Source organism: Calidris pugnax, unplaced genomic scaffold (assembly GCF_001431845.1).
Source record: "Calidris pugnax isolate Ruff unplaced genomic scaffold, ASM143184v1 scaffold246, whole genome shotgun sequence".
In the NCBI taxonomy this organism is placed as follows: Eukaryota; Metazoa; Chordata; class Aves; order Charadriiformes; family Scolopacidae; genus Calidris; species Calidris pugnax.
Genome location: NW_015090989.1, coordinates 1,926,394 through 1,940,866, shown reverse-complemented (window position 1 = coordinate 1,940,866; position 14,473 = coordinate 1,926,394). Strand labels below are relative to the sequence as shown.

At 34.1% G+C, this 14,473-nt stretch overlaps 1 protein-coding gene across 1 annotated transcript in view; it reads left to right on the top strand.

Annotated features, from left to right (window-relative positions):
* CFAP47 (cilia and flagella associated protein 47) overlaps positions 1–14,473 on the top strand; it is a 306,788-nt gene that overhangs the window by 268,378 nt on the left and 23,937 nt on the right. The window contains exons 61-63 of the mRNA XM_014954045.1: positions 870–1,029; positions 1,668–1,765; positions 5,222–5,383. Of these exons, the coding sequence (XP_014809531.1) occupies positions 870–1,029; positions 1,668–1,765; positions 5,222–5,383 (420 nt within the window). The remainder of the gene's footprint in view (positions 1–869; positions 1,030–1,667; positions 1,766–5,221; positions 5,384–14,473) is intronic.

Sequence of the window (14,473 nt, the reverse complement as noted above, 5' to 3'; positions counted from 1 at the left end):
GGTGTCAGTTCCACCAAATTTCAAGAATTCATTTCAAAGCAAGAAGCTTGATAGTGAAAAGACGGAATGATTTACTTGTTCTACTTCATGTAATTTTTCTATGGCATTATTTCTGAAATAGCTGGGACACACCCTGAGGTAGATGTTTGGACATGTGGCAGACTGACAAGCCAATGGAAGAAGGCCCTTACGATTGCAATGTATCAGGCCACCTTCATTACAGACAACATTAATTTTTGTTTGGTTTTTGTTTGTTTTTTTTTAAACAGCAAAATCAATCAGATGAAAAATCGTACAGAGGAGACATGGCTTGTATAATAATAATAATGTAGATTCTTTCAAATATATTTCAATTATGTCTTCAGCAAGAAAATAGCTTTTTAGATCTGTCTTTTTTATGCAGTGTCACTCATATTACAATGAGGAGATGCTCAAAAAACATGACTTAGGGCCTAGAAAATCACAGAATTGACTTACACATACTTTGCACATGAACTTTGAATACTAAATGTGACATGTTCACTTAATCATGCTTGTTTTGTTTAAAGCCTTCAGAGTCTCCCTGGGTCTCATTTCAGAGTTTTATCAGTAAGTAGAAGTCTAAAGTAACATTTTATGTGAACTTCTCTATTTAGGACATTGACTCACAAAGTACTTTATTACAGGAAGACAGGCCACAAATGTTACTATAGGATAATATTTGGCTGTACCATGAGCAGGATGAAATGAAATCTGTTATCACAGGGAGAATGGTACACAATAATAAAATGTTAAATAATGTATCAAAAAGGAAAAAGGAAACATATGAGTAAAATGATATAATTTTCACTACTTTCAAAATACCATAACAATCTGTTCAATCTGTCTAGGAAGACGATTAGCTCCAAAAGAAAATCTGGACATCCCAGTGTTATTCACGCCAGATACAATGAAAATGTATGAGGCTGTGGTGGTAATTCATGTAATGAGGGAAAATGGTGAAAACTGGCCTTATGAGGATTCTGCTGAACTCAATAAAGACTTGAAAAGGTAATTTATTCTAATAGGAAGAAAAAAGTAGTTGAGGATACTCAGTCACATCATCATTTTCCCCTTTGGCTACTGGTGTGTAGCTCCCAAGGGCAATCAAGTGTCTGATTTTGAGGGCAACAGATTTCTAACATAAGCTTTTAACGTATCCTGCAAAGTATGCAGACTTAGGGTAAGACTTTTATCTGCTTCAATATCTATCTTTTCTAAATTTAAATAAAGAAATGTAAAGTACTAGCTGCCAGTGCAGTTATAGATATTGAGCAAATGAAAGATCTTAGATGCTTCTAATTTTTCAGTGTATTTCGTCTAATAATGATTCTCCTGTGGATACATTTATGTAATGCATAATCTGTATAAACTCTTTCAGTGTAGACATGACATAAGAGAGAGTAGATCAGGCCAAATGTTCTCATATCCTGTCAGAATAATATTTGCAAACAGTAAACTAAGTGGATGTAAATTATTGCTGTTCTGATTTGGTTAGATTCTATTTCATATTTTTCTTAGATATGTTTAACATTACAACATACAATAAAATGGAGTCTCACCTCTGCAACAACTCTGAAGTCTAGAACACTTTGGAAAAAAAATTCTCAGCAGTCTACCATAATGATACTTTTCACTTGTTTTCCAAGCAGTGTTACTATAGCAGAGAATGGGGGAATTCAGGGAATACTCTGGATCTATCCGGTTCATGGAATACCTGAAGCACCGCAGCAGCAATTAGTTCCAGGTAGGTAATGTCTGAAAAAACTTGAACAATACATTTCAGAAAAATAAATAGTCATTTGTGTTCTCACCTGCTTGATCATGAAAATTTGCTACACCTTAAAAAAAACCAACACATACGGAAAATAAAATCTCCTTTCCTGACCTACAGAGCAAATCTAAATCTATTCTTTTGTTCTCAGTGGAGTCATGAGCAGCTGAAAATCTCAATGCTTGTGACCTTCGGTGTCCCAGTTAATGCTGAGTTAGAGAACTGAAGGTAAATCAAACAAAAGACTGACAAAAGGGTAGATTTCTGCTTGTGTAGCCAGAACACCCTTCTGGAGAGATTACAGGGTACCAAATATTGGAGTAGGTGTCAACGGTTTATCTCCACCTTGAATTTTATCCATTAAACAAAAACAGAATATAGAGTAGTGTGAATAGCAGCAAGTTTTCCACTTGCTCCTGAGAAGTAAACTTGCATTAAAAGATGAGTGACACTCATAGGGGGTTTGTTGTTGTTTATTTTGGGTATAGTAAATATTTATATGCATCTGTTTTTTTAAAGGTGTGGTGTAATCCCAGAATTGTGAAACAGAAATTGTGAACGGCTTTTTGTATCTGTAACCTTTTTGAAACAACAGCTCAAGGGGCAGATGAGAGACAATTTTACACCAGCTTGTCTTTTCATCTTGTCTTTTGATGAGTGAATATAATACCTTTCTACACTAAATTGACTAATGTACAGGACTAACTTCTGGAAAACTGTAGAAATAGATATTTTACTGTCATCAATTTAATTTGCTTAAGGACCCTTTACTTCCAGACAAATGCCAATGATGTGGTATTTATTAGAGCTTTCATCTTCTTAATTTCCACTTTAATACCTTAAGGAATGAAGCAGAATATTATCCTGCAATCAACTGTTGCCCAAAATGATGGTTTAAACGAATCTCATTAGCATTAAAACTATGTATATCGGTGTGAATGTTTGTTGTGTTATTTAAAGCTGTTATGTAATTCACTGGCAGACTTTGAGATAAATTTCCCTTTTATTGGCCTGTTGTGTTCATTAGGTATAGAAGTTATGAATTTAAACTGTTAGAATTCATAAATTGCTTAAGTAACATAACTGTATATGATCAGAAAGTTAATTCCTAAATGCTGCTTCAAAATAGCAAAATTAAGCTTCAGAATGTTTATGTGTTATCCACTAGCTTATGTTTGGTAAATGTTTGTAATGCATACAAGGAGCATTGCATTCATTTTAAATACATATCTCTTTTTGGCCATCACTATGTTATGTTGGGCTATTTTTTTTTCTAAGGAAGCACTAGATGCTTAACTGAAAAATGACCTGGAAAACTAAATTACCTCTTTGTAAGTGTAATTATGAAACAGGTTCCGTTCCTGCCTTGATTCTGAAAGCCTATATTTTTCTGTTATAAGTGGACTTTTTTTAAATCCCTATTGTAAGATATGAACCCAAAGCAGGTAATTTATAAGAAAACTGGTTTGGTTTTAATTCATTGTTTTTCATAATGATAAAAATGGTATTGTAATTTCTCTTAATGCAGACATTTATTAAAATTGCCTGGAGGCTACAAGCTGTTATGTCAAAAAACAAAGCTGCTTTGCTAGTATGTTAGGCAGTTCATCTTTTGTGTCATTCTTATTTGCATCTTAATATACTTAAACTTCTAGAAGTCACTTGGCTTAGTATCTCATGAGGCCAATTAAAATGATCAGTGATCACTACCCATGTAGTACATGTTAAGTAGATTACAACTTAGCTATCTTATCAAAGTGATTACAGAGAGAGAATAATTTAGAATCATAGAATGGTTTGGGTTGGAAAGGACCTTAAAGATCATCTAGTTCCAACCCCCCTGCCATGAGCAGGAACACCTCCCACTAGACCAGGTTGCCCAAAGCCCTATCCAGCCTGGCCTTAAACACCTCCAGGGATGGGACATCCACAATCTCCCTAGGCAAAGAATGTTTTTTTAATTCCTGTAGAGTCAAAACATTATACAATAATTTAAATTGCAAGGGACTACTGGAGGTCATCTAAACCAACTCCTTACTCAACTGGTCAAAGCCAGGTCTAATGGCATCAGGTTGCTCAGGGACTTGTACAGTCAAATCCCACTTGGATTTGATTTTTTATGATTTAATTTATAAATATTACTTAGCCATTTGGAAAAAGAAAATGTAGAATAATTTATGGTAGTAAGATGAACTGCAGAATAGAAAATTATGCGGAAACAATGTGCACACAGTATTCTGAAATACTTGGTAAACTGGTGTAATACAGACAGTGTTATTTATTCTTAAATGTAATGCCACACATCTTGAAAAAAAAGATACGTTTTTAACTATTTCAGTAACTCTCCCTCATGGAAATGCTTAGAAGTCTGTTAAAGAGATAATTTAAACGCTGTTAAATAGGAAAAGACTGAGGAGGGGAAAAAAAAGCTTTGTTTTTTGTAGAGAAAGGAAATGACTTGGACTTGATGTGCAATTATCTATTTTCCAAAATAATGATTACGAGTCAAGCTCCAAAACTGAAAGTTGAAGCTAATTAAACACGGTATAGAAATAAGGGTTTCATTGCTCTTTTTAAAAAGACTTTACGTAGTTACTTACCAAATTATTTATCACTAAATCTTGATGTTAGGCTCAGAGTAAATTTTTTAAGAATCATTGGGTATCATTCTGACGAAAATAATGTTTAGATGTTGAAACTGAGAAGTATGTAATCAGTTCTTCTTTTTCATGTCGTTTTCCATAACTCCAGAAAATTCTAAGTCTTTTCTTCAGTAAAACATACCTTTGTTTCAGTTCTTGAATCTAATTTTCTCCTCTTTCTGTGCCAATAATTATTGAGAGAACCATAAACAATAACTATTCAGGTAAGCTTTATAATATCTAGTGTATAAGGTATAACCCAACTACCTTGTAATGAATAATAACATATTTTAGAAATAGTAAATTAAAATAACTTACTGAATTGAAAAAGCCCTTTTGTGCTTCAAAAAGAAACTCATGTTAGAATGCTTTTTATTCCGGCATAATTCTATAAAAGCTACAATTTGAACAACAGTATTCTTAAATTAAGAGATCAAAGAGTAACTTATTATTCTTTCATTTAACATTTAAATTCATTAATTTCTTTGTTTTTCTTTCAGTCTTCCTTTCTCGTTGGCATATGTCAAACTATGCCATAATTTTGATTTGCAAATGAACTAAAATGAAGACACATTTCATGATTACAAAAAAGGGACAAATTTAAAAGTGCTGTTGTGAACTAACTGTAGGAACAGATTTTAATTTGCTTAAATATTTTCTACTGCTTCACGTAAACAGAACAATAGAAACTGGATTAGAGAATCCACACTTAACTTCTGTGTCTAATTGTTTTGTCAAAATCAAGATGCTGACACTTTGCAAATAATGGGTTCTTGTTTTCCTGTAGCTGTGGTACACTGTCGAGCCAGACAGAGAATAGAAAGAAGACTAGAAGTGCTGCTGACTGGTGTAGTCCCTGGTGCGACTGCTATGCCTGCTGCAAGAACTTCTGCCACGGGCAATAAAAATAAGCCAGCCAAAATCCAAGAAGAAGTTCAAGTCACTGATGGTAAGCCTAAATAGCTTGGATATCATGCTATTTTAGGAACATTGCAAATGGGGTAAATGTTTCACCAAATGTAACGTTGTCGTGACAACAGTTGAGGTTTAGACAAATCCTTCTTTCAGTCTGTATTTCTACCCCATTGCAAATATGGGACATTGGTATAACAGCATGTCTGCTGTTATAGGCACCTTTGAACCTGAACCTTTCTTTTTCTGTCTGTCTTGGATGTGAGGCTTGCACACATATCCTCAGTCCTTTGAAAGAGAATAGCTTCCACAAAGTCTGAAGTTTGCAAAAATATGTCTGTGTAAGCATTGCAAGGAAATATTTGACTGCAGGTTGTCCCTATTTGTAAGATACATTCCCACCAGCAGGCCAATATCTGCAGCAAAATGGATTGTAGAAAGAGGCCTTGCTTGAAAGAAGCAATAGAGCTTTGTAAAAAGATAGCTCCCACTTACTGTTAATCAGCAGAGGACACAGTGAAAATCAATTTCTTCAGAGATACACCAGCTTTTCATATTATACCTCTCTTTGAAACAGAATTGTATAAGTAGTAAGAAAAGAATGCGTGTTGCTGTTGTATACCTGGTATTTCTGTTAATAGATACATATTAACAGTCATATTCACTACAACAAATTATCACAGAATCACAGAATCTTCTAGGTTGGAAGGGACCTTAAAGATCATCTTGTCCAACTGTCAACCTAACTGACAAAAATAGTCACCCACACAACAAACAAGGAGCATCATCACTAAACCATACCTCCCAAAATTATGCTTTGTTTCATTTTACCGTCATTAATTATTGCACCTTTGAGACTTAACCTACATTTCTTTTAAGGTTCCAAATCATCCTATTTTTTAAGAAGAATGTTATTTAAAAATTCTGACACATGACGAGACACCCTAATGTGTGTTTAATGTAGCTGTAAACGAGGAGACCCATGCCTTAACTTTTTCAAAAGTGTAATGCATTGTATAGTGATAGAAGTCTACAGAAGTTGCTATGATTGCAATCTATTATGCAATCAGTTTGAGAGGCAGGCAAACATTTTGTGTTTCATTTCTGCCATTTAGAATCTGGCCAACAGAAGCTTTGCAGGAATACCATGTTACAGAACCTGTCCTGCCAAAGAATTGAAAATATATAAAATGTAAATCAAGATGCATTATGTCCTTCTTATGAGGATGATTTTCATGCAAAGATGCCTCTGCCCTGCACACTGACAAATGTAGTCCCATACTGCAATCTTTAAACAGATTTTATTTTGAATGTTTTTAAAACAGGAGGGGGTCTGAAGTTGAACTGTTAACAAAAGCTTGCACAGCCTATGCTTACTGATTAGTTTATATTTGTAATTACTTAGTTAAACTTTATATTTGCTCTTATTGTGGTGATGAAGATAACTTTTCTGTGCATATTATTTTATAATCCCATATTACAAGTGATAGTGATCAATCTAGTAAAATAAAAAAGATGTGAAGTTCTCAATGTACATTCTTGCCTCTTTGAAGAAATGTAAATACTATTGTATAACTTTATCCAGCCTTGTGAGAACAGCTGTATACGTTACTTCTTTTTTTTTTTTTTACTATAGACTGTCAGGCTTAGCTCTTTATTGACTTGTCACACAGTAAGCTACCTTAAACATACCCTCCAACATGGTGGCATCTGAATTGACAAGAAGAACATGCACTGAGCAAGTTGAGGCAGCATTTTGAAAGACTTACAAATTCATGATGTACAGTGCTTGTTTTATTCATAGGAATAATATTTCATATTTATTAACACTGGCTTCTGCACATACTGCAAGACATTGATTTGGGACATTGCATCTTTCAAGTAAGAAGTCTGGTAATGAAATGCTTTACACCATAAGTACTAAGATCATTTATAACTCTGGTGCTTTCATGGTTTTCAATGACGTTATAATGTCATTATTGCTTCATGAATTTGATGCCTGTTAGGAATGAAATTTAATGGTACTACCTCAGCTTTCTGCAATCTGCCAATAATAATGTAAATAAAATGTAAACCTATAAGATAACAACCTGGCAAGCTGTTTTTCATTTTTTTTCTCTTCTGAAAGAGTGTATGTGTGATGTGTACTAAGCAGTTTTTATATCCAAAGATAAATGATGATAATTACTGGCAGATCAGATTTAAACAGCTACTACTGAGCTTCAGTATTTAAATTATTTGGACAAGTATAAATTCCTGGGAAGTGAAAAATCTTCAAGCATGTCTTTTAAGTTAAAAGAATTCAATTAAATCCAATCCAAAAGATAGTATTTGAATTAGAAAATTAGTATAATTTCTTAAGGAAGAGTGGATAATCTAAGTACTGTCTAGCTAAAATGACACAGTTTGTTATTCAGAAGTCAGCAAAGTTCCAGACACCAAATAATTAAAGTTTAATCTGTTAGACCTAGCAATTATGATATGGCCCTTCTAAAAACTAATTTTCAATTGTATTAGATGAATATTTTTACCCTATATATATTTTTTCATCTTTTTTTTTATATATGGGTCCAAGGACAATTTTTTCCAGTACATGAAATTAAAGACCCAAGATTAATCCAAACAACTGTGAAGACTGTTACTTTTGTATTCTAATAAAACAGCTTTTAAAGTTTAAATTAAATATTCAATGGGAAATATAAACATGTTTAATTTTCCATGATCTTCTAAGACAAACATCAATTATTCAAAAATTATCAGTTATCCATTATCAATTATTTGACTAAAATTCACAAATTCCTAAGCAATCAATCTTGACCGTGTTGAGAGCATGTGTATGAGTTACATAGCCAGAGTATCGTCTGGTTCAGAAAATACACTAATTAGTCCTGTTCTGTGTCTATGTTTTCTTTTGTAACCTATCCTTTTCAATTGCTTCTGTTTATCACATAAAGTGGCCATAAGGGCTGACTGTTTAATTAAATTACCTAATCTTCATTAATTCATAGCTCTTGACACAGCCCGAAGGCTGGTCTTACTTCCTTGCTCTTGGGTTCTTATTTCTGGGAAGGTTTCATGACAGTTGTGGGAAATAGTGTTGTCCAGGTTCTGTAGGGTAGGACGGGTATAATATTTTTTATGTTATGTCCAAGTTTCACAGCAAGGCTGAATTCTGACTAAACAGATAGACAGTTCAATTGTGCCTAGGGGTTAAATAATATTTTCCAGATATACAAATCCATAATGTTCATTGGCCTTCATTATGCAAAGTGTCTCTCTACCCTTTGTTTCATCATTTACAAAATCAGCAAATATATATCTATATTCTGTACAATTTTGTATCAATTACCTAGCATTCAAAAAATTCTGATGGTCATCAGAATGTACAGAAAGCTTCTAATTTCTTTAATTTCATTGAATCAGCTTTTTAAACAGGGGAAGAGTAACAACATGTCCAAATACATGTTAATAGATATTCCCTCCTCTGCCCCCCCTGCAAGATTTTATGTTAACCAGGGGTATGGATTCCACTAAATACCAATTTAATGTGACAGATCTCCTTCGGGAAGCTCACCTTTATGAAGTGAGTTCAATAAAATTGGGTATGACCAAAAGAAATCTTATCAGCCTAAGAAAGAAAAATGTTGGTATAGATGGAGACAAAATATTCTTATAGACTTGTCTCTCATCTAGAGATTTTAATTTAATTGCTAATAAAGTGTAGCAGGTTAATACTGAAAGCAATATGAAAATGATAATAATGATGAAGATGGCCCTATATTTTATTAAGCCCTCTCTCTATTGTCAGAATAATTGTGGCATTACTTTTGAAATGGTATTTGAGGATGAGAGAATTATAGCTATATAAATGCGGTTGTTAAGTGATTTTTTTTTCACTCTGCAAGAAGTAGAAGAAAGAACAATACAGTGTTTGTTTTGGATTAACAGTTGGTGAAAGCTGTGAGCAATGGCAACATGAAAGTGTTGACAAGGGGGTGAACTCCTCAGTTGGGTCACTGTGTAATGGATTATTACCTTTTTGTTAAAGGTGCCAACTCCTGCTGGAAAGCAAGGAAGGAGTAGAAGTCAAAGAATAGGTCAACAGAGTAGAAATAAAAGCCTGGATGGATTATTTTGTCAGCTACATAATTTTTGTTAACACCTGGTTGTTTTTTTCTTTATTTATGAGTGAACCATGGGAGAGATTTGATGCATTGTTTATTTTCTTTATTGAACTGCAATACGCACAGGCGTTTTAATGAAGAACTTTAAGTGGGCCCTAATTTACCTGTTGTTGAAATACAAGATTACCACTTGGTCCATTGAAAAAGAAACGATTTAGCATATTTTTTTTCTTTCACGAGTAACCCTTCCTACTTGCATTTTTTAATATAACTAGAACAATAATGACAAATACTGAAAAAAGAGCTTGTGAATTGTGAGCAAACATAGTTTGCTTATATTTCTGTTTACAAGACAGTGACTCATTTCTGTTTCTTTGCCATGTTATAAAATGTTGAAATCTGCACACCTTAAGAATGAGAGTCATTATGTAAATTAAAATTACTTTCTAACACCTATGCAAAGTCATGTTCTGTTAAAATATTCAACACTACTAGATCATTTATAAACTAATCTGAAGTTATTTATTCAGCTGCATAAAAGTGCAAAAACCCCAAAATAATACAAACCAAAACCAGAAATGATTCCATGCTTCCTGGGTTAGTTTTCTGGTGTCATGTACATCCACAAAAAATGAGAAGTCCAAAAGAACTGATTGGCTAGCCCAACATAATATATCTCTAAACTAAGAACATACAAATATATATCTCTTTAAAATGTTTTTTGAGTTAGTGGCTAAGGGAAACCTCAGCGATAACATTTGCCACAAGAGTGTGTGAATTACTTTAATTGTTACATGATTGTGATTGCCAAAGTTCCATTTCTCCCATTTCTTGTTCACAGAATTTCCTGGAATTTCTTTGGTTGGCTGATAAGGAAGTATTACTTCCATAGAAAGAGCACCACTACAGACTTATTTGGTAAAGATATTTTGGGAAAGCTCCTATAAGTAAAAATCATAGTCAGCACAGCTCTCCAACATCTTAGTTGTGCTTCTGCGAAGTCATAGCGCCTCACAAGGAACCATATGCATTAATTTGCACTAGTTGTTTGTTGGGGTTTTTTTTGCATTATTTTATCATTACTTATGAGCTTTCAACAAAGGATAGCTAATCAAAGCCCTTAAGATGCAAACTTTGTAGGTTTTCCAGAGGAACAGCGGACCAGTGTTCTCCCTGTCTCAGCTGTGTTTGCATGCTTTTTATCATAAAAAAAAAACAAGCAGAAGGTTTATACACCTAAATTTGTCTCAGATAGTATATCTGACAGCCACTGTAGTAACAAACACATGCGCACATACCAGTATTCCCAAATGCTTTTCTATTTCCAGGTTATTACATCCTATTGTCATTTTTGTGCTAAAATTATTTGTCCTTATTTTCTTCTGTCTCTGAAGCTGCACTGTTCAAGTACTGTTGTTGTTAGAGAAAATGAAGGTATCACCTCTAGATCTCCTCCTTCTCTCCCACATGCACATTTCCAATACGAACATGAAACAAAAAGGAAAAAACAAAATTTCCCCGCTTATTATGGACAATGTACACAACTTTGTAAAACTATCTGAGATGCTTACAGATGCTAGTGACAGTACCAGAAGCAATTTATCTGCATCAGTAGAAAGTTCCATGTGCATAAATTTACATTTTTGTTAGTTTTCAATGAATAATTAATATGTGATTATCAAATCAAAGGTTCTACAATAGCATAGCTATTATAAATGATATTATATCAGGAAACTTACAAACTAAGTTATTTTGATGTGATACAAGACTTAGATTCTTCCTCTCTTATTTATAAGAAGAATACTTTTATATAAACAGGTGAGGAATACTTGCTAGGAAATATTTCTTTTTTCCATATCCGCTTACAAGTTAGAAAGAAATACAGAGAATTATTCCATCTGAGATTGCAAGTTTATATTATGTCTTTTACCTGTGTTGATGGTTGTTGTGTAGCATTACTGAGCTACTGAGTGGGAGATTTGAGTATGTGGGGCAATGTTTTCAAAACACAAAAATCTGGTGTTGTATGGGCAAATCTTCAGGCTGAAATTCTTTAGTCTATAGTCACACATGCTTATTTGCCTAGTAATTTAGATTAAGATACTAGATTGACGTTTTTATCGTCCAAAATTCTTAGAAATGCAGCTATTTAAAAAAAAAAAAAGAACAGAAACAATTCCTGGTCCCTAGGTCTCCATTTCATATGATGACCATAAATCAATGGATATATTGCAAATCACAGCATCTAGCATATGAACTTCTCATATGTCCTCCAAAAACAACACCCAAAGCCTTATGAAACACATGATCCCATGCCACATCCCTTTTACTGACATCCCACACATAAAACTTGGACTTGCGTCTTTTCAGTCTGGATAAGAGAAGACTGAGGGGGGATCTGATCAATCCCTATGAATACTTAAAGGGTGGGTGTCAGGAGGATGGGGCCAGTTTTTTTTTCAGTGGTGCCCAGTGACGGGACAAGAAGTAACAGGCACAAACTTGAACATAGAAAGTTCCATCTAAACACAAGGAGGAACTTCATTACTTTGAGGGTGACAGAGCACTGGAACAGGCTGCCCAGAGAGGTGGTGGAGTCTCCATCTCTAGAGACATTCAAAATCTGCCTGGACATGTTCCTGTGCAACCTGCTCTGGGTGGACCTGCTCTGGCAGGGAGGTTGGACTAGATGATCTCCAGAGGTCCCTTCCAACCCCATATCATTCTGTAATTCCAGAAAAGCTGAAGCTTTCATTGTGTTCAACAGTTAAGAAGATTCTGATCAGTCTGGGCTGTTTATGTTAAGAAAAGATATTCCATTGCTGTTAAGTAAAGTAATGTGTCTGTCTGACATACCTGCTATTGAAGTTAAAACATTTTAAAACACACTATTATTAATCTTCTAAAAACTCGCTTTGTAATTGCAAGCAAGGAGTAGTTCAACAGATCAGATCAGATTGCTTTTCAGCTTCTGGAAGTGCTGCATTCCATAGCTGGAAGACTTGATAGATGTAAAAATACGTTAAAAAGCAGCAAGAAGCTCTTTGCTACATATGTGCTATGTTATTTCAAGCCTTGTGACTTTCAGAGCTTTTGGATTAAGAAGTCTTGGATAGGTTTGTGTAAGCTCTACAGAATTTCAAAGGCCAAATAAATGGTGCTGGATATAGGAATATTTTAAACAAAAAAAGCAGTGTTTTATGATTAGTTGAAAAACTGAAACTGGCCTTGCTGAATAAGAACTGCATGTCAATGCAGTTTAATACATTGAGATTTTTAGCAACATTCAGCCAAGGTAAGGTGTTCCTTCTCACTCAAAATTATTTCAGACTGATCAAGGCTGATCAGAAAAATCCATTTTTATAAAAGGAAAATGGTTCTAATTTTACACCCAAGTTACAAGACAGAAGATAAAAGTAGTCAGAAAACTTATTTTCTCTTGGACCAGGTGTTTTAAACTTACTGTATTGCTGTTAGTTCAGAAAACATGCATAATTTCTTTTAGTCATTAAGACAAATCATATTTGTATTTTGCATGTAATACTAATAACAAACTGTGAAGGAACTGAAATAGCTAGTGAGAGCTAAATCCATTTGTTCTTTTCATTTGAAAGGTCAAATTCATACAGCAGTAAAATGATGTTTTGACTGGCAAATTATAAAGTTCCATGAATGGAAATGTCATGTTCCAAAATAAGCAAAAGGGCTTTTTCTCTCTCAGAGAAGTATACTTGACACAGTACATGTTGACAATGTTGGAAGACAAGGAGTAAGAAAGATTTCTAAAGCAAGTGGTTTAAATCAATTTTGAAAAGAAAGAGAAAGTGACTCAGGTATACGAGATAATAAAAAAAGCTAGAAAACTCTTAGAACACAAGAGTGTGATAAAGGAATTAGAGGAAAGTCACTGGCATCCTCTTGACCACCTGTAGGAAATTGGTAATTGGTAATTACAGTCATTACAGTGCTGTCAAAAAAAAAAAAAAAAAATCAAAAAACCCCAAGCCCTGTGAGTTATGTATTTCTAGTAAAACACCAAACAATAAAAAAGAAAGCTAAAAACTCGAATACGTCTGACGGTGAAAGGGCAACTGGCAGGGGGGAAGAGCAGCCATAATGTGAATATATAAAAAGACTGGAAACAACAACCTTGTTAGGGCTTCATGATCTGCAGGTTGTCTGGGGGCCTGTGTGTAAGCCCACTGCCCCTTCAAAGGAATCTGAAGAAATTTTCTTGCATTGGAAGTTATACTTCCAAATGGCAAGCGTAATTTCTTTTAATCATTAATGTAACTACCTTAAGCATTAAAAGTACATAGACGTTTTCATGGTGAGTGCAGTGGAAAAACCTGTGAAATGAGAAATAAAATTGTTTTCAATTTAGCCTTTGTGTGGAACAATACAAATGGAATGGTTAGGTTAAAAGACGTCTTGAGTTGTTACTGATTTCAGGGGGCAACACTCAAAGTGAGGCAAATGAGTCAAAATGCCATGGAAAAAATTATGTCTGTGTAAATTAAGACAACATCATAACATACGTTCATGAAGAAGCTGATTTGACTTTGCCTGTGTCCAGGTACAGATGTGATCTCTATTTGCTAGAATTGCTGGATAAATGGAGACAATGTTAAATAGAAAAGGAGAATGTTGAAAAAGAAAAATAATTTTTTTGAAAAAACTCATTTTAATTAGATCCTTTAAAGCATTCATTTATAGATTAGTGTACAAACCTAAGAATAATGCCACATCAAAGCAGGATAATATGAGAGATCCTTTGGGCTGATGAGAATCCTTTTTTTTTCCCTGAGATTTTTGTTTCAATTTACTATGCCAAATAATATCAAAATAGAGAATGTTAAGAGACGGGTATGGATAGACATAACAAAAAGGGAATTAGTCCAAAGAGTATTTAGAAAAAAAGACTATATGGAAACTAGCTGCAAGGAAGAATACAGAAATTTATTCAGAACAGCAGGTGCTAGATGCACACCATGTATTTCAGA